Raw genomic sequence first — 20,925 nt, forward strand, 5'->3', positions numbered from 1 at the left:
CCTCGAGAGAATTGACCTCGGGAGAATTAACCTAATTTAGAAGGTCAATTAGGAAACCCCTACAACTCCCCACCCAATCCAAAACCCCCTGCAATCCCCCACCCAATCCCCTTATATTATTTATAATCCAAAACCAACCAAATACATATATAAAATAACTAAAAGCATATAAAGGTCAATTGTGCAGAATGTCAATTAAAACCACTATAATTAAGTCAATTGTGCAAAAGGTCAATTGTAAAATGTCATTTTGGATAATACCATATTGTGCACACCCAATTGGGTGTTTAGTGCCACCTTTTACTATTCCATGCAATGCTCATGCATTTGCACCTTTAGGCAATTCATGGAATGTCCTGCATTTCAATTATGACATGATAACATATGTACACCACAGATGTTGTATTTCAATATGTAGAGTATTGTATGATCCATGGCAGTAGTGTGCTTCCATTGCTATATAACTGATGTGTTTTCATCATTACACACTTTAGTCTTATTCATTCCATGCCTACAAATAACACAGTTATTACATGTCTGGACCCCATCACGTTTTTACTTAGCCATGTGTCATGTTCGCCCTCACTGAAGGAGCTCTGCACTAGCTGATCTGTTAATGTGGGTAATTGTGCAAGAGCAAATGATGGAACACCCCACAATAATTATTTTACTTTACCGTCTTGACGTGGAATACTACAGATTCTGTTTACTATATGGCATACCCTCCCTCCTCCTGTGCACTACATTTTGCTATATTTAAATAGTTGCCGATAGAGTATGTTTATCAGAAATAGATGAAATTATGAATGGACTTGAAGGCACTCGGTCCTGAAGGTGTTTCGGGTAATCTTTATAAAATGACCCACCCAATCTGGTTTTTCTTTTGTTAAACATTGTGAAAAATGTATAGATGTCAAGAGTCTTGCATGAGACCTGGTTAACTTGCTCAACTGTCCCAGTATACAGGAAAGAAAAATGATGTAACCCCACATATTATAGAGTGATATGTTTGAGTGATAGGTCACTAAAAGCTGTGGTAAAATCTTTTAGCCCATTTGCAGGGGTTTCCGGAATTATGTGTTGCAGCCTGGAACTGTGTGGGTCATAATATTCATCTTTCTCATCATCATATCATTATTCTTAGACCCACTGCATGTTGACAGTGGTAGAGACCAGGAGCCTCTTATATTCTGCTCCTCATACCTTCCATATCCTGCTCCTCAATATGTATTGCTTCCCAGGGCTGATCATGTGCTTGTTACCTCAATCATCATCTCCTCTAAACCGTGGGTTGTTTCTCCCAGCACACCATTGGCAGAAATCTACACACCCCCTACTTCTGCCCCAAGGAGAGTGGGATGAACCTAATCCTTTTCAGCTGCAATCCCTGAACATGTACTGATTTGTTTAGCACACCAGAGTGACGTGTGGTAGAAGGTGCTGCTGAATGTGATGTCCATTCAGTTTCCCATGCACATTTATGGCATCTGTGCTACACATGGTTCATGCTCTGGCTGATTTAAAATTCCTTCTGGTCATATTCCTTCACAACCAATGGCAGGCTTAGGTGCTCCAGACATATTAGTACGCAAGATGATTATTTCTCTTCCCTGGGACATATAATGCTACATGCTTTTATTTCAGGAAATGTGGATTTCCCTAGTAGTTGTTGTCACAAAAAGATGGCGCATGTCTTGCACACTAAGTTTGAGCCACAGAATGTAATCTCCTCCTTCCAAACAATTCCATAATTTCCTATTAGCTATTATTATTCTGTCATGTCACAAAAAGATGACACTCTCAGTAACAGCAACTGAATGTAATGTTCCTCTAAACAATTCTTGGAAATTCTATGCACTACTAGTAGTCTGCCTCATCACAAAAAGATGGCACACTCACAGCCACTGACTATAGTACCTTGCCCAAAACAATGCCATTATTTTCTCTTCACAAGTATTCTGTTTCTCCACAAAACGATATCCTCTGTTACAGCCACTCAATGGAATGTGCTGCCTCCGGACAAAAATATGATGCTCTCTCCTCTGCCAGTGTTATGTCTCATTACAAAAAGATGTCACACTCAGTTACAGCAACCAAAGTAAAATCCTGCTTGCAAGGAATCCTTTCTCTGCAATGTTCTCTTCCCTAATATCCTGTCTCGGCACAACAAGAGGACAGATTAAGTTGGAGTCAATGAATATAACCTCCTGCCTCCAGTCTATAATGTTCTCTTTGCTAGTATGTTTGTCTCATCACGAAATGATAACACACTCAGTTACAGCCTCTGAATTTAATCTCCTGCCCCCAAACAATTGTACGATTTTCACTTTTCTACTAGTATTCCATCTCATTGTGATAGCCACTGAATGTAACCACTTACAACCAAACAATTCTATGGCCGTAACTATACGTTTGCTGGGATCCCAGCAAACTGCACTTACCGTCGCCACCGCAGATATCCTGGAATTATCAGGATATTACAGGCGTTGGAGTGTCAGTAAATTCCCATTTGCATAGAGTACGATACATGGGATAGGATTTCCCTAATCACCGGCACTGTTAATATCGGAGCCAGTGATTCAGACATTTATCTGCTGGTAGAGCATTTATTTTCTGGTAGGGGCCAGAACTCCGGACAGGTCAGACCTGCCGCGAGATCCATGGCCCCCATCGACAAACTTGAAGTGTGTCGGTCCGGAAAAAATGCCGGAGCCTGAATTACCAGCATTATTTCTGGCATTATTATCAAAACTTGTAATGAGGCCCATGTGTTCTGTTCATTACTAGCATTCTGTCCCATCTCAAAAGATGACACACTCGGTTACAAGCACTGCACGTAATCTCCTGAATACATGTAGCTCTACGATGTTCTGGTCACTAGCATTCTATGACTTCACAATGAGGAGGGACACTTAGTTAGAGCCACTAGATGCATTTGCCTGCTTCCTAACAATCGGATGATTCTCTTCAAGCTACTAGTATTCTGGATCACGGCAGACTCTATGAGAGTTACTCAAGGTCAATTCTTGCCTGCCTGACACCAAATCATTCTGGGATGAGCTCCTCCTTCCGAGTAAGTCAATGACAAGGAATTCTTCTTGCAGGTCATGGAACGTGGTTACTGGAGTTCTCTCTTCCCCAGTATTTCTACCTCTCCCCATACTAAGCACAATGTACCTGTTCTACCTCTCTATAAACCAAACACACTTTCAATGGTATCTCTCTCCCTCAGCAGCTCACAAGACAGAGCATAAAATCTAACCATGGGTGCTTTATTTATGACACCATGAAGCCGAACTAGACCTGAACCACTTTGCCTGTACTTTGAATGACAAATGACCTCATTACGAGGTATTAAAGTGGTAAATCGGCTTGAATTACGCCCAAAACAACTGCCGTTACCTCCACTTGTTCCGGTGGAATTACCGCCATATTACACATGGCAGTGGCAGAGTTAATCCCATTCTTTTTAGAGTCCATTGGACTCTATGGAGCATTTTTGGCCAAATTGCCGCCGGCAGTATTACTGCTGCAGTAATTCTGCCAAGTTTACTCATAGTATGGCGGTGTGGGAAAAGTGCCAGTCATTCCGTTACCACCAATTTTTTCCTGCACCGCCATACTTGTAATAAAAGATTTCACACTTAAGAATTAATACAAATTTCTTTTTTCAAATACGTATTGAGTTAGGGGAAAGACTTGTGAGGCCGTTGTGGAACATTATTTTCGGGTACAGGTTAGATGAGGGTAAGGCAAGATTAGATTAAGGTTACACCCTTTTAACCAAGATTGTTTAAAAACTTAAAAAAACACAAAATGCAGATATTTAATGTGGGTAATGCGAAAGGAGACTGAAATTCATATGATGTTATTTTATTGCCAAATGCACTGAGGTGATTGGACACAAATAAATAACAATAAAAAGAATACGTGATGCCCATAGGCACCTTAGTATTAGGGGAAAAGACATAGGAAATCTCAAGAGTAGCTATAGGCCAAACCTCTTACAATTCATATTTATGTTAGTCATTCATATTATAATATCAGATCCTGTATGACCACCTTCGCTGTATGCCTTAGGTGCCAGCCCAACCCACAAAATGGTTAGCTTTGTTCCTTATGAGTAATTTATCTAGAGTCACATACGGGGAGGCTGCAGCCAAACAAGCAATGGATTTGTGAGTCATCACCCCTTTCTATGTGTTATTATAGCATTTTAAAAACCAAACACAAAAAAGACCGATTTTTTTCGTTCTTTTGTGAGTCGGCTTTAAAATGCAGCAACATCACTTTCTGTGCCCCCTTCCTCCCTGCGCCTGACAAGGTGATCCCCACCCCACCCTCTGCTGCAGGTCGTATTCTTAATCGGGGGGTTTGACCCCCGAACCTCCCTTTCCCCACTCACTGCCCCTTCCCAGCACAACACACACTCACACGCAGACATACACTTGCCTTACATTCCCGAAACGGCTCTTGCAGGTCCTAGCGTGCCGTGGCCACAGAGCTGTCTTTCTAAATTGATCTTATTTTGTTTTGTTTTTTTAAAAAGGTCTTTTGACTTAGAACGATCGCCCCCCGGTGGTAATAATCACATGCCATATTTAATGCACAGATGCCCCTTTGTGATATAATATCTTGAGGTTCGTTATTGTTCGTTTTGTGTAATATAATGAAATGCTAGTATAGAGGTGGCTATCCTGAGATTGCAGAGAGACTAGAACTGAAGCCAGTAATTGTTATGGTTCAGCCTCTTTAACACTTTCGTTTACAATAATATCACAGAATGCTCCAATCATCTTGGAAAGTCAATCAATCAAACAAACTTTTATTCGGCATAAAAAAAACCTTTAAGTTATGCGGCAGCACAAATACAATACAGTTTTCAAAGTTAATATTATAAATGTGCAATTGACAAAAAATATGATAAAAAGATGGAGCATCATCTTATAAAAACCTTAATTTAAAGAACAGCAACAATAATTAAATACAAACTGCCAGTAAAATGAATAAAAACACAGACTAAGGGCCTCATCACGAGTTGGGCGGTAACGCCGGCGCTATAAGCTATAAGTGCTGGCGTTAATAGCCCTAGTTAATAGCCCTACCGCCAAACCACCCGGTGCTAATAGCCCGGGATCACGGGTTTGGCAGAACGGGTATTGCGCATTCCCCACTGAGCCCATTCGGGAATTCCCCATTCCCCATTGGGCTCAATGGGGAATTTTCGCACTCTTACTGCCGGCGGATTTCCCGCTGGCGGTAATAGCGTGAATTTTCGGCAGATTTCCCTCCAAATCAGGCCTAAGCCCTGATTTGGCAGACCCTTAAATCCGGCAGTAATAGCGCTACCGCCGGATTTAACAGTTACAGCCAAACTCGTGATGAGGCCCTAAGTCTAGCTTGAGGTGGGCCAAGGATCCTAACTCGTCACCACCAAGTGGGTGCTAGCGGGGAGAGTAAACTCGCATCCCCGGTAGCTGTACCATACAGCTAAGTAGGCTGGAATCCTGCCGCTGGATTCTTTACAGCTTTTGATCTGTGCAACCAGGCTCTCTGGGTATATCTGTCAGTTGCGAAAATGGCATGTGGATGCAGAGACTCTCTCAGGAGCTTGACAGCATCACTTGTGCGGCGAATCCTCAGATCGTTTAGTATTGGCTTCAGATAACAGTCTCAGAATGACTGTGCAGGGGCATACTAATAAATAGTGAGTTAGCGTTTCTTCTGCTAATTTGTACATCGGGCACAGTGCAGAAGCATTTGTGTAGGGCCCTGTGATGCGGTCTGTAGGGTCCCAAGTTTCAGGTGAATGTATAATGATCATTCAAAAGGAGGCAAAATGTGGTCAAGGTAGAAGTATTGATCATCTGTCAGCCACCGAGATAAATAATCCAGGGCCAGCTTTAGCATGGCGGCTTTGTCCATTAATCTCTCTTTGCTTCTTATTTTTAGTATCTACTTCAAATTCCGTAACCTTATATCTGGTCAGGAGCTAGATTGGTTTCTCATGTCACTTATTCCCACCACACTCAATGTGTGTTTCAGATGTGTGATTTGTCTGTTTTCCATAGGTACTCCCAGTGTAATGCAGATTTGAACTCGATTAGGTAAATTCAAGCTGTTACAGCGATGAAGGAGTGCTAGCCGGCAAAAGCACCCGTTTTTAAAAGACTATGGCCCTCATCACGAGTCTGGCGGTAACCCTTAATACGGCAGTAGTGCTATTACCGCTGCATTTAAGGGTCTGCCAGATCATGGCCTTCGCGGATTTCCCCCCAGCTCTGAGCTGGGGGGAAATCTGCAGCAAATTTGGCGCCATTACCGTCTGGCGGGAAATCCGCTGGTGATAATAGCGCAAATTTTCCCCTTTTGGCCCAATGGGGAATGAGGCATTCCCGAATGGGCCCAATGGGGAATGGGCACTAACTGTTCTGCCAAACCCGTGATCTGGCGCTAATAGCACCGGGGGTTTGGCAGTAGGGCTAATAGCGCCGGCGCTACTAGCGCCGGCATTACCGCCCAACTCGTGATGAGGCCCTATGTGCTCAATACCTGCTAGTTTCCTGATGTTGGCAGATGCCATAAGTGGCTGCGGGTACAGTTTGTTTCTTCTACAGTTTCAAAGCCAGGGATATTGCACCGCTACAGTGCCTTCTGTGTGCCAGTTGAATTGCCCCATTGTATTTTTCCAGAGTAATCCCAGATTTGACAATTTGTTGTGACCATGCCCCGAGTCTTGAAATCTTACACCCAAATAGTCTAAAAGTTTGACCTGCTCCAGCTTGACATTGTTGAATTGGATCAGGTCTGAGCAATATTTGGCAGTCTGTGGTTTGAACACCATGACTTTTGTTTTTCCTGCATTCAATTCGAGGTGCAAGTCTTTGCATTTTGACAGAAAGATATTCAATGAGTTTTTCCGGCCCATCGGTGTAGTGGCCAGGATGACAGCGTTGTCCACATAGAAGATGGCAGGGATCTCCAGGGATGCCATCTTTCGGGTGGTCGCCCTACACCAGGGCGTTTATTATCTCCTGAATGTAGATGGAAACATAGTGGGGGGCAAGGACACATCCTTGCCTCACCCCTCTGTTAACAGAGAAGGTGTCATTCTGCCCCCCCGGACCATAACATGCATCTGCTTGGTTTTCCCCATATAGCAGCATTATGGAGGTCAAACGCTGAGTGAGGATTTCAAGTTTTTTTAGAATCTGCCATAGTGTATTCCTTGACAATGTGTCAAACTCGGCTTTTAGGTCCAGAAATGGGGCATATAGTTTCATTTTGCGTACTGCCAAATAATTCTGGTTCACTGTAAACAATATGGAACAGTGGTCAATTGTCCCCTGTTTGACATGAAAACCGCCTTGCAGGTCGCTCAGCACATCGTATTCATCAACCCCTTTATGCAATTGATTGAGGATTACCTTCCTGAATATCTTCCCCGTGCAATCTAGTAGGGAGACCAATTTTCAGAATGTGATATGATCTCTGTCAATCATTGCTTTGGTGAGGGAAACCCAGTGGTTGGCAGTGAATTCACTCTTTTTCCGGGCAATCAGGTTTTTATATTCCCATTTTAGGGACCATAGCTCATTCTTTGCCCATCCCCTTATCTGGCAGGACACAACTTATTAAGTTTTTTTTTGCTGTGGCACAGGCGTCATCGTACCAGCCATTGACTAAGAGGACTTTCTTTTTCAGAGTTGTTATGGGCATGGAGATGTGCGGGACCAGATTTACTTTCAGGTCCTCAAACTCCTTTATTATTTCAGTGTTATTATCCCTGCCATTACATATGGTCTGCAGGTTACCTTGAATCGCACTATACAGTGCAGGTATGCCTCTGTGATCTTTTATTTCAGTGTCATTATCCCTGCCATTACATATGGTCTGCAGGTTACCTTGAATCGCACTATACAGTGCAGATATGCCTCTGTGATCTTTTATTTCAGTGTCATTATCCCTGCCATTACATATGGTCTGCAGGTTACCTTGAATCGCACTATACAGTGCAGATATGCCTCTGTGATCTTTTATTTTGTCCCATGTTATTGATTTGCACACCTAGTTAATCAGGGGGGTAGTATGTTGGCTTGTGGCATTGCAACCTACCTCCTTACCCACATTTAATAATAGAATGCTGAAAATCAAAGGGTAGTGGTCTCCGGTCTGACTTGAATCTCAAAATCCTGAACAATTTCCCATATATTGCCGAGACCATAATATAGTCAATTAGAGATGACCCTGGCCCCCGTTGAAGGTCAATTTGGCCGGCTGGTCCTTAATGAAGATTGAGAGCCTGTAAAGGACAGAATGATTCCTCTGCAAATGGTTGGATTCTCTTAGGGGGATCAGTAATAAGGTTGGGTATATCCCCACACCTGGTCTTGATTGTCCCATAATCACACTATATTTTTCAGAGGTTCAATTTGGAGGTTCAAGTCACCGGCCACCAGTGTGCAGTTATTTAACAATTCAGGATGACCACTTGAATTGACCATGCTTTGGAGGTTGTGTAGTGTTAACATTCCTTGCTAGCCCTGTGGCCTATTACACAGATTGCAAAGCAGCATGTTTTCTCCCACAGCAGTTTTGAGTGGCAGCATTTGTAGGTCAGGCGAGTTTGAGCACACATCGGTTAATTCCCATCCCAGATTGGCATCCAGCCACACGTGAAAGCCACCCTTTGGCCTCCCCTTCTGTCCTTTGATAGCTGGGATGAAGAAAGTTCTGTACCCTTGGAACATTACTGATTCAACTGCCCATGTTTCTTGGAAGAGGATCACCTGGCGCCCACCGATGTATTGGCATCATTCTGGATCACCAATGTGGCGGGACAAACCGTGATTATCGAATGTCTGCACTGCTGCTAAAAATTGAGCAAACACTCTTAGCCCCTTTGCTGCTTAGGTAATATGGCATGGAGCAAGCACACAGGTGTTGCCCGATCAATGCTACCGAAAGAGTTTTTCTCTGGGGCAAAAAGGAAGTAATCAGAGCTTTGGCCTTTTTGTTGCATACCATTAAAATAAATGTATTTTGCTTCAATGAAAGACCCCTCGTCCACAATGGAAAACTGGAGCAGTGTTTTCCACAGTTCATAAACAAGAAACTGCTAAGTACCAGGGTCGCAGCTAAATTTTGAGGAAGACTTAGATGCTCTATTCCCTGTCACACTGGCATTAATAAAATAAGTGAAACCATTTTGCTCTATTGTACAAATCTTTAGGCAATATCGATATGGGCAACACCTATTTTCTCAATTCAATATTGACCAAGCAGCAAAACTGCTGCTAGGTGTATTTGCTCCTCAATTTGTATCCCTGCTCCCAATGCTAGAAACTCTGGCCACTGTCCACATCTAAGAGGCCACGGAAGGAGCATCATTGTGGGTGAACCCCAAAATAAATGAAATGCCCTCATCGGATTCCTCTCCATTTTGTGAAGCATCAAGAATGCGAGGCTGGCTTTGAACTCTCTCCGATTAGAACTTCTTCATTGCTTGCTTGAGATTTTAAATTCTTTGTACGGGCATCACAGACTCGATGCTGTTAAAGCCTTTATCGTCTCGATTCACCAATCAAGTGGATAATAGGCAAAATATGAGTCCTTAGGTGGCTGCATTATCTTCCAGCCATGAGAGAACATAGTTGGCTAAACTCGAATCACACCAATTTCGGATGATACCGGGTCTGCTGAGTCTCCAAATATGTGTAACGATTTGAGACAAATACCCTTGTGTAGGGGGTTCCTCTGCCCTTTGCAAGCCATATACAATATATGCTTTCTAACAAACTCTAAGAATGACGTAAGAAACAGGAACCACATTCCCTACTGCACTGCAGAGGAATTACAGGAACCGACAAGGCTATGGAAAAGCACATCTCGACCAGCATTAGTCACAGTACTTTTTCCCTGTGCGTCATCACTCTTCGGGAGAGCGCATTTTCTCAATGGGCATTGAAATCCCAGCAAGAGTTTGTAGTGTGATTTAGGAGTCCAAAGTGACCCACAGGCGGCAGCTAGAGAATATCAGCTGGCCACCTTACTGTCATAGATGCTAGGTCCTGAACAAGAAACACTGCCATATCAAAGTGCAGAGCATATTGTATTGTATTGTATTGTACTTAATTATATAGCGCTCTTTCCCAATATGTATGGCCTCAATGCACTTTGTGGTTGGAAAGCCCTCTGTGACCATAGTCAATGTACTGAAGGTTCTAAGAATTTTAGATAATAAGGTGATGCGTGTGTGCATTTTTGGTCCGTCTAAGCCTTAGGTGGCTGGCTAGGCTTGAGTAAGCAACCCAAAGAGGTCAGGCACGTGATCTAGATAGGCACGTGAGTGGGCACTGTTGATGCGCTATTCATGAAGCTCTTTTAAAAAAACAAAATTGTGAGATGAATGTCGTACATATTAAATTCAAAAGTAGTATCTATACTCTATTTTAAAAGTGTGATATAGATGAGAGGCACACACCGCTGGAGTGTATTCTGTTAAATTATAATGCCATTAATTGATTTGTGTTTTAGAGATTGATAGGCTGTTCCACAAGTGATTTAGCACAATCAACATACTGATAAATACTTTTAGAAAACTGTAATTTATGTTGGATTACTTTAATGCCGCCCCTTCATGACCATGGATGTGATCAGGAGAAAACCAAGATTAATTTCAATGTGCTTGTCTGTCCCTCGTTTGCCTGTCATATGGTGAATGCCTGGACTGGCTAGGATCCTATTGCACTGCAACCTGTGATTCATATATCTAAGTTTCAAGAGCACAAATATGTCTTAAAGATATCTTTTGGTATTATCATTTTATGGTTTCATGTTGTTTTTACTCCTTTTTTAGTACCTGTACCATAATGGCGACCAGCATAAGTTACAGGCCACTGATTGTTCTGTTTACATATGGACTATATTAAAAAGGAGAAAAACAAAAAACAAAAAATAAGGGGTGAATAAAAACGGAGCAACTGCATACATCCAAGTCTAGATAGATCTCAATCCAGCATCTCACACCATACATGGCAGTATTCTTCTCACCAGGGTGCCCCTAGCAGCCTCTTAAATCATTATCTAATCCAATAGTTTGGAGTGACCAATGTACTCTGCTAACATGCTCCCAACATTCTAAACACAAACTACTATCTGCAATGTCCTTTTGTGTGCTTTTCAAGCAATACAACAATATCTGTTGTGACAATTCATAGTGCAACACAAGACAACCCCTAGAGCCACCTAAGTACACACAACATCATTTCACACATGTTTCTCTATGACTTTGGTCTTCAGCTACAATATTTTTCAACATGAATAGATCCACCTTCTATTATAAGCATTAAAATAATCAATACAAGAATAAACGACCCTACATGGATTTACTGTACAAATTCATCTAGGACTAGGGCACACGTTGATGGCATTAGCTGTCCTACTCTTTTAATTTATGTCAAATGTTTATCTTTTCTTAAAACATGTATATATATATATATTTGTAAAGGTTTAGTTTTAATAAGAACTGTGTGTTTCTGATTAACAGAAAATAAATCAAGCAATCATGACCGTTGAAAGGGATTCAAACAATGGCAGCGAGCCGGTACTGAACTCCCCCTTGAAATTGGACAATGAAGCTGCCGATCAAGTTAAGAAGAAGCCATCTTGCTTTGCTAGCTTAAAGGTACACTACTTTACAATGTAATAGCCCTAACTGGGCCTTATTTGACTTGCGTGAACTTTGAAACACAATGATGATATTTAATGTTTTGCAAGAGTTGATTTTGTGCACTTTTAATTAGAGTTAGCTCATAGAAACGTGAGTATGCTTTTTTAAAAGAGTGATACAAGTTTCTAATTCTGTATTACTACTTCAAGATGAAGGAATCATGCATATGAGTGTGTGATTGTTTTGCATATATTTTCTTAGGAATCCACTTTGTCTCTAGTTTTGTAAGTTGTGCCCTCCGTTCAACCAATGCTGTTTATGCAACGATTTCACTATCATTAACAAATGACGGGTCTCTTAAAAAAAGATGTGTGCAGGATGACAGCAAATTAGCACAGATTAAAGAAAGAAATAGGTGTTCCATTATTTTTCTACTTTTCAAATACACTTTTGGATTCTGTTATTGGTCAGATTTACAATAGCAAAATGCTGTTGTTAGGATATTTAGTTTAATTTAAAGTTTTTTTATTTAAATGTTCATTATATTGTTGAATGTGTTCTTTTTCAATTTCATTCTTAAACGTAGCCACTGTCTATACTATGTAATACTGCATTTACATCCAAAAACTGAAACAGAAGACAGAACAAGAACAGTGCTCATTCATACTCAATAAGCACCAAAAACAAACATTAGCAAAGGCAATACTTTTGAGTGTTGCTTCTGCATTCTATGGAAATTAAATACATTGGGGAAAATTATGCCTTTAACGGCATCCCCAGGATACCATCACATGGTAATACTGTTACCGGTAGCCAGTCTGGTGAAATGTTTACCGTATTCGAGTGCCGATAATGGTGATAAATCCCCTTTCCATGGGGGGATTGCTGGTATTACCAGCACTGGCTATGTTTTGGCAGTAAGGGGGCTTTTAGCTGGAGGTTATTCTGGCCATCTCATCAGCAATAGTACTTTGCCAGTGTGGAAACATGGGGTAATACAGGTACATTAATTCCGCACCGGCAAAGTTGTAATGAGGGCCATTATATTAATTGGCGTTAGGCATTTACCCAAACTACAGCTGTAAATCATCAACCCATTTTATATTATTGGAATTGGACTATATTGGCCATATTACAGAGATTTTGCATTGTAAAATTGCCATAGTACAAAGAGCATATTCTTTCAATGCATTTTTACACCAGGTCAAATTCCACGCTAGCACTAGGGCTGTGGCAAGCATCACACTGGTGCTAAAATGCATTGAAAGAATATGTTCTTTGCACTCGGGCAATGTGTTCCCTAATTCTAACTGCACTTGTACCAATATGTAATATGGTCCATTGTGTTCAATAAACAAATGACAACTTTTTATCCAAAAACCTGTTTCTTTCTTAGCCAAATATTAAATTGTTAATAAATATATCCAATAAGGCGACTTGAGGAATGTTATTTATCAAAACCATTAATGTGTACTGCACCATCAATTCATGCATCACTGGGAAATGGCACATTGCGGTAAATGAGGGCATTATGAACTTGTTGCATGAAAAAGGTATGCATCGGCATTGGTGTATATTTGTATTATACTTTATTGTTTTTCTATCACGCACTGCAACCATTTGTGTGGTTCCTGGGCACTCTGCGATCTGTGAGAAAGACATGCTGGCAATGTTAGTCTGTGGGGATATGTATGTGATTTTGTGTGTGACAGAGTCATTGTTGGGTGTAGATAGAGTTGGATATTTGAAAATGTTTTAATAAGGTGCACATAGTGGGGACTGCTATCATTAGCATGTACAGTGCAGGGCTACACAGAAGCCACTCACTCACACATTCTAATCAAATGCTGTGTGGCACATTGGTATTGTTGAGGACGCATTTGAAGACATGCCACTCACTAGTCGAGGGAGAGTACGAGAATGAAGACGATGCTGGCGGCACCCAAGAAACTCTTGAGGATGTGTTAGATGGGTTAACCTGCCATGGGGTTCCATCACCAATGGAAAGGTCAACACTATCAAGACCATCAAAGAATGGTCTCCCTCATTAGGAACAGCTTTTCCTTCAAGGAACTGCGATTGATGAAAGTGCCTCAGTCCCTCCTGCCCACATAACCATAGATAGTGACCAAGGGGCCTGTCCTCCTAGCATCTTGGGCAAACAGGAAATTATATGAGAGTAAGAAATGCATGTGCAATAGGTCAAGATTAGTGCATAGTTTTGACTATACAGATGATCTATGCGAAAACCTGTTCTGCCTGCTGGAGCAATATGCCAGCAACTGGCATGTGCTTGTGTGTATCAGTCAAAGGGAGGTTCCGCTCCAGGTAGCACATCAGGCTGAACCATAGGGGCAGTGAACTGTGGTGCTGCCACTTGTTAGGCATATCTAGTCACACAGGTTGCACGCTTCAGTTAAAGCACCACACACAGTGTGACAAACAATAAGGAATCAATGGCCATCAGGTGCCTATGCCCACCCCCACCCCTTGATATTATCTAATTCCTCAGTAAGTGCATCACTTAAGGTTCTTCAACAGTGTACAGAGAGAACACCCAACAACATTGAGGAATGTTTCTTTGTGTTGTAGAACATTGCTCTCCTGACCATTTGTGTTGTCTCATGGAGTGAATGTTGCACCATAAAGAGGTGCCATAAAGGGGTGGTCAAGAGGGGCACAAACACCCTTATGAAAACACTGCCCCAAACTCCCACCAGCCCACCAGCCTTTTAGAGTCAATGAATGTGCTACCCTAGTGACCTCATCAGGCCACCACTATAAAGTTGCCTAGTGTGTCCATTGATATTGCAACATACAGACATGCATCTGATGGACTCACGTTTTTGCACTACATGTGATTCAGCAATGGTATGTCAAGTCTTTCCATCAATACTTGTAATATTGTGTACTCCTAAAACTCATGCAAACTGTACAATTTGTCATAACAGGCTTCAGGTGCATGGCATTTCAGGTGAAGTGCAACACTGAATATGTTTTGAATGAATCACAGCCTCTGGCAATGCTCTAGGCAACCTTTGTAACAATTGTTTTTTAATCCTAGCGTCCCATTAGTAAATGCGAAAATCAGATGGAATTCAGGCTTTGTCCAACCTCAAAAACTGCTAGGTCACATCCGCTCTCAACAAGTCTCTTGAGGCATATGTTGGCATTGTTGGGCATCATGAAAGATGTGCAGGTTGGGACTATCAAGCTTGGGACACGCACATGGCCATATCGCACCCAGATAGGGTGGCCTATGTAATAGTGAAGAGTGATGTTGAAGTACCTTGCTACCAGATCCTCTGCAATGCCAACTCTCAGATCCCTCCCTCCAGTAGCAGTATCATGTCAGACTTGTGGCTCGGGGAGAGGCCACTATGACAAGCATTTGCAGGCTACTCCTAAGTGCAATGCAGTTTAATACCTAACAGTGGACTATGATCTTGCACACAGTAGAATGTATTAATCCCAGGAGGTCAGTACACCAGGAATCGGCTCAGTAGGATTGTCGGTCCAGACGAGAGCTGTAGTTAGGAGATGTTGCATCTTGGGATAGCCACTGACATCCATTGGGGAATAACTAGTTGTGCCAGCTGTGTCTCAAGGAACACTAGAGATGTACCTGTGAATTATGCTATTGCTTTAAATACAGAGCAACTATATGTCACCATAAAACTCAGCCTTGACTTACCAAGCAATTGCAAAGTAGTGGTAGACATAGGTAGCAGTCACGGATCTCATGTCAGGATACTGAGAAAACACACAAGGGCCCTCATTAGGACCCTGGCGCTAAGGGGTTTGCGCCAGCGTTAGCTGCGCCGACCCCTTACCGCCAACTACGAGTTTCCATAGCGCCATGGTCATTTTTCCGCCCGCTTTTTGCGGGCGTAAAAATCCATGGCGCTATGGGACCTCGGTGTTAATTACGCCACCGTAGTGTACGGTGGCGTAATTAACACCTTCCCCACTCCCATTGAGCCCTATGGGGCCGAAATGGGAATGGGGAAGGGTAAATGGGTCAATGGGGACTTACCGCCCCGCCGACCTCGGAATGGGGAGGTAAGTCCGCCATCCGCCATGGCGTAAAGGGACTTTGCGCCATGGCGGAAAAGTCCGCCGATGGCGGAAAAAATCCGCCAGGGTCGTAATGAGGGCCAAGGTCATTTTTATTAATAATGGTAATTCCATGCAGGAGACCACCAATGCTTACACGTGCATGTTGCTGGTCCCCTGCATGCAATTTTCATGCCTCCTTTTTTAAATTATTTATTTTTATTTATTTATAAAGCGCCAAAGCCCACAGGCATCAGAGCACTACATAAGCACATAAGAAGAAGGAGACGGGACAACATACATTTTTAGTTCAATGGGCATAGGAGTATCAGGTCATTAAGGCAAATGTTACGGAAATCATTCAAAAAGATGTGTTTTCTTTTGTTTCCTAAAAACCTGATGTCTTCTTTCCTGTCTCAGTTTTATCGATAGGGAGTTCCAAGCTTGAGCTCAGAGTATATAAAAGGCTTGGTCAAGCCATCTACACCTTTTTATCCTAGGTACTAACAACCTGTTGTCAGTACTTGATCTTAGTTGCCTAGTTGGAGCGTATGATGTCATTTTACCCTTTAGGTAAACCGGTGCCTTACCGTACATTCATCTATGGGTCAGGGTGAGTGCCTTGAAGCGTATTCTGTCAGCCACTGTCAACCAGGCCAGTTCTTTCCTGGCCATAGTAATGTGTTCCTTTTTGGGGATGTCATATATGACATGTACCACTTTGCTTTGTACAGTTTGTAATTTTCTGATGTCTTTAGTGTTTGCCCCAAACAGGAGGGCATTACAATAATCCAGGCGGGGCATCACAGTTGCCCTAGCCAGAGTTGCTCAATTCTTTTTTTTTTTTTGTCCGGAGGTGTTTAGCTTGTCTTAGTACCTTAAGATGATATTGGGCCTCATTACGACCCTGGCGGTAAGGGGTTAACGCCAGCATTAGCTGCGCCGACCCCTTACCGCCAATTACGAGGTCCCTTAGCGCCATGGAGCTTTTAACACCTGCTTTTAGCAGGTGTTAAAATCCATGGCGCTAAGGGACCATGGAGTTAATTACGCCACCGTAATTTACGGTGGCGTAATTAACGCCTTCCCCACTCCCATTATGCCCTATGGGGCAAAAATGGGAATGGGGAAGGGTAAATGGGGATTGGGGACTTACCGCCCCGCCGACCTCGGAATGGGGCGGTAAGTCCGCCAACCACCATGGCGTAAACGTAGTTTACGCCATGGTGGTAAAGTCACGGCCCAGGCGGTAACTTACCGCCTGGGTCGTAATGAGGCCCATTGTGCATTACAAACAATGCTATCCACATGAGCTTCTGAGTTAACCGCAGCGTTCATGTAAACACAAAAGTGTTTTCACTTTGCCTTTCATTTTTATGTCATTTTTTTCAATTCTCATATAAAGGTATTCTGAGCTGAGTTAATACAAAAATCATCAATTCTGTTTTGGCTGGATTAAAGCACATGGAATTTTGTGTCATCCAGTTATTTATCAAACTGTCGATAACATTGAGGTGTACAGTGCCCTGTTTATGGTTTCCATCCACATAGTTAGCAAACAGTAGATTTGAGGCTGTCAAGAGATCACACAGGGGCTTAATATAGATATATTGAAGAGTATAGGTGGTAGGCAGACTCCTTGCGGGACAACATCATATACCCTTTCTGACCCAGACGTTGCTTTGCCCCAGCACACTCTAGAGCTCCTATTCCCAAGGAAGGAGCTTATCCAATTTGTTGTTTCTTTAGAGCAATGACCAAAAGTGCATAGACAATCCAGTAAGCGAATATGTCCAATCAGATCGAACACGGTGGATAGTCTAAGAGGATTAATAATCCTGATTTACCTTCCTCTATGGTTTCCAGCCTATGTGCTTGTAAGTCCAGCAAAGCGGTTTCTGCGCCGTGAGATGCGCGAACAACCTGATTGTTTTTTATGAAGAATATTAGTATTTTTTACATATGAGTTTGAAGCTGGATTCAGGTAATTTTGTCAATCACTTTCAGCAGAAAAAATGTGTTTGTGATCGGGTGTAGGTTACTCAGGTTATTTTGATTTACCCCGAGTTTCTGTGGAAGAGGAGTTACTATCAGGCACACTTTTCGGTCTAGACGAGGAGTTCACAAATCTAACTACGAAGGGGGCAAAAATACTCAGGTTTTGCAAAGCATATTTCAAAGATAGTATCTCCCAGAGGCATGAAGTAGGGTGCATTGCTTTCAATGTTTTGAGCATATCTTCTTCTGATATTTCGAAAACACAAAATTCCTAGTTTTTTGGACTTTGCTCAGTGTATGAAGAGGACTATCCTTGGTGAGATTTTTAAGTGAATCCAAAATGTGTATTTGTGCCGATGCAATTTTATCTGCAAAGTCCTGCTGTACTGTGCTGCAGTCCTTGTTAGTAGGTATGAACTGCTGGGGTTTTAAATTTGTTTTTTCAAGATTTTGATAACTTTCAAACAATTTCTTAGTGTTATTTTCTTCAGATTCAATTTCATTGTTATAAAAGATTTTTTTCGTCATACATTTGTTGTTTATATGCGTACCGCTTTAGTTTCCATGCCTTCATATTTTCATCTGACTGTTTTTTTTTGCCCACATCCATTCTAATCTTCTCTTTTCTATTTTTGTCTGAATCAAGGCCGTGGTATACCAAGCCTGCTTACAGGTTTTATCACAATTTTTTAAATTTTTTTAATGGGGCAATTTTATCTAAAACGCTTGTGATTTGAGAGTCGTAGGTGTTTACCCATTTCTCCAGTGGATCAGAGTTATGAGTGGTTTGCTTTGCATAATCTGGTTGAGACATGTTTCCAGTTCTCAAGCAGATTTTTTTTCAAATTTCTGCTGATTATTTTTTTAGGCAGGGAGATCATTTTAAGAGGTTTCCTGGGCAGATGTACATCAAACTCAACAAAGCAGTGGTAAGACCATGGGCATTCCCTCGTCTTTGTTATTTCCAGAGTGATGTTTCTCACCGAAATCCAATCTAGAATGTTTCCTCCTATATGAGTAGGTTCAGTGTTACTAGTCTTGAACTTATTGCTGCTAAGCAGTTTTTCCAAGTTACGGGCTTCCTTATCTCTGCGGTCTCCTAGTCAGTGATTTATATCCCCTAGTAAAATAGTGGAACTGTTGGGTTTGTTTAGGGGTGTGAGTATGTGTATCAAATTTTCATTGAAGTTTGGCGTAACTCTTGGTGGGCAGTAGGTTAAGAGAAGGTTAAGGAAGCAGTTGTCATTAGGAATGAGTTTAATATGACTGATCTCACAATCAGCACATTTGGCATGGGATTTGTGAACCTGCAAATCAGATTTGACCAGAAAAGCTATGCCACCCCATAACCTGTTCACTATTTTTAGCAAAGAAATTGAAACTGGGTGGAGTAGCCATGTTAACACTTGGCCCACATGCGTCCGTTAGCCATGTTTCTGTAATGCACATTATATCTAGATTTTCCTTTAGAATGTAGTTGTGTATATTAATTGAATGCTTTACTAGTGAACGGGTATTCAGCAATGTCATTTTAATGGTGTGTGGTTCCTTAGTTAACCTACTCTGTGAAGCCTGAAGCTTGTTATGAGTGTCTTGTTTCGTTTCACCATCAATGTGTGGCATAGGGTGACTGTACCCTACAATTACCCTAGTCCACTAGGCTTAAGGTTAACTGCTAGGCGTTGGCGTGCATTGCATCCGGCACAGACTGGCGAAGACCGGGCTGGACTCAGGTGTGGCAGCGCTGGTGCGCCTGGTCAACCAGTAAGTAAATGTAGGGACTGCTAGTACATTTAATTCCCTGTGCAGAGTTGCTAGCCTACTGCTGGATTGTGGAAGCTAGAGTTGCTTTTAAAGCAAGTACCCAGCAGCTTGCATGCAGTATGGAGGACAGTAAGTCAAATCCTTAACTGTTACAAAGAAAAATTTAACACACAATGCTATTTCAGGTAAAGAATATATTTGCAGGCACACTTAAAGGGTGATCGTGCACGCCCCGTGCAAATTGTTCAAACAATTTAAAGAAGTTCAAATTAGATCATTTTCATCCTGTAGTCAGGGTAGCTATCTATCAAAGTAGAATGTAAAATAAAATGAAAATTAAAAACTGGTTGCTAATACACTTTGCAGGCTGTGTTTTTGAATGGATTCCAGGGAAATCCACCAGCTATACACCTTGTGTAAAAGCAAGGAGTTCCAATGGAATCTTTGGTTTCATACCTGCACGAAAATCTCATACAGGCGTGAAAACAAATGCTCTCCTGAGACCGAGGAGGAAAGCAAATCAGAGATTAATCTTTCGGCGATTGGTTGCACTCGTAGTGTAGCCGAAGAGTTCTTCTGACTAATATACCCCGCTGGTTGGAATACTAACAACCAGTGCGATCTAGTAGCCAAAAGATAGGATGCCAAACGAAGACCAAGTTGGCTGCAGTACTCAGGATAAGGTGTGCCGACACAGGAGCCTAGGTGGACTGGTAGCGACTGCAAGGAAAGTGTTGAATGTTACCAGCAATCCGTAACAGTAATGCAGTGTAAGCAATCAATAACAGAGCACTAACCTTTGAGTTAGCAACACTCAAACCCAAGAGAGCTAGTCAGGCAGTCTACCAGTTTCCCCCTGTGAATATTGAAACGCAACAATGAAAGCTAGCAAACTGAGGTTGGCAGGCTAAAACAATATTCTCAAACACAGATTGCTCAGATTACACCCTTACTGTGAATGTAACTGTACTGAGGCAGCTGAGGCAGTGAAGATCTGTGGGTCCGTAGTGAGATGCAGTTAGTCCAAAAAAAAACCTAACCCGACGGAACGAGGACGCCTCAGATGTACACATTGGCAGTCTCAAGTCTACAATAAACACAAGGTTCGAATCCAAAGGAAAATCCACAACCAAATCCAAAAGAAAACCGTAATCCAAAGCAGTTCAATGAAGTCCGTCGAAATCCCCAAGCAATCCACAAGGTCTGTAGATATTCCCAAGCGGCTCTAGTCTGAGAAGAAATCAGTAAGGCAACAAACGTAGGCTAGTTCATAGTCCGTGGACGTTCTGAGGTCAAAGCAGTACAATGGAGGCAGTGAACAATTTCCAGAAAACAAGACGGCAGAAGACAGGCAGAATCCAAGGACGGTCCAAAGTCTGGTACACGGGAGAGCAGTTTCAAAAAGGGAGAGACAAGGGAGGGAAAGGTGATCAAGA

General features: G+C 42.1%; 1 protein-coding gene across 1 annotated transcript in view; it reads left to right on the forward strand.

The window, feature by feature from the left end:
* Positions 1-20,925, forward strand: part of LOC138513506 (solute carrier organic anion transporter family member 1C1-like) — a 503,198-nt gene that overhangs the window by 9,001 nt on the left and 473,272 nt on the right. Inside the window, exon 2 of the mRNA XM_069628421.1 lies at positions 11,549-11,686. Within this exon, the coding sequence (XP_069484522.1) occupies positions 11,567-11,686 (120 nt within the window). The 5' untranslated portion in view covers positions 11,549-11,566. The remainder of the gene's footprint in view (positions 1-11,548; positions 11,687-20,925) is intronic.

This window comes from Ambystoma mexicanum, chromosome 12, assembly GCF_040938575.1.
Source record: "Ambystoma mexicanum isolate Mex_15411 chromosome 12, UKY_AmexF1_1, whole genome shotgun sequence".
NCBI lineage: Eukaryota > Metazoa > Chordata > Amphibia > Caudata > Ambystomatidae > Ambystoma > Ambystoma mexicanum.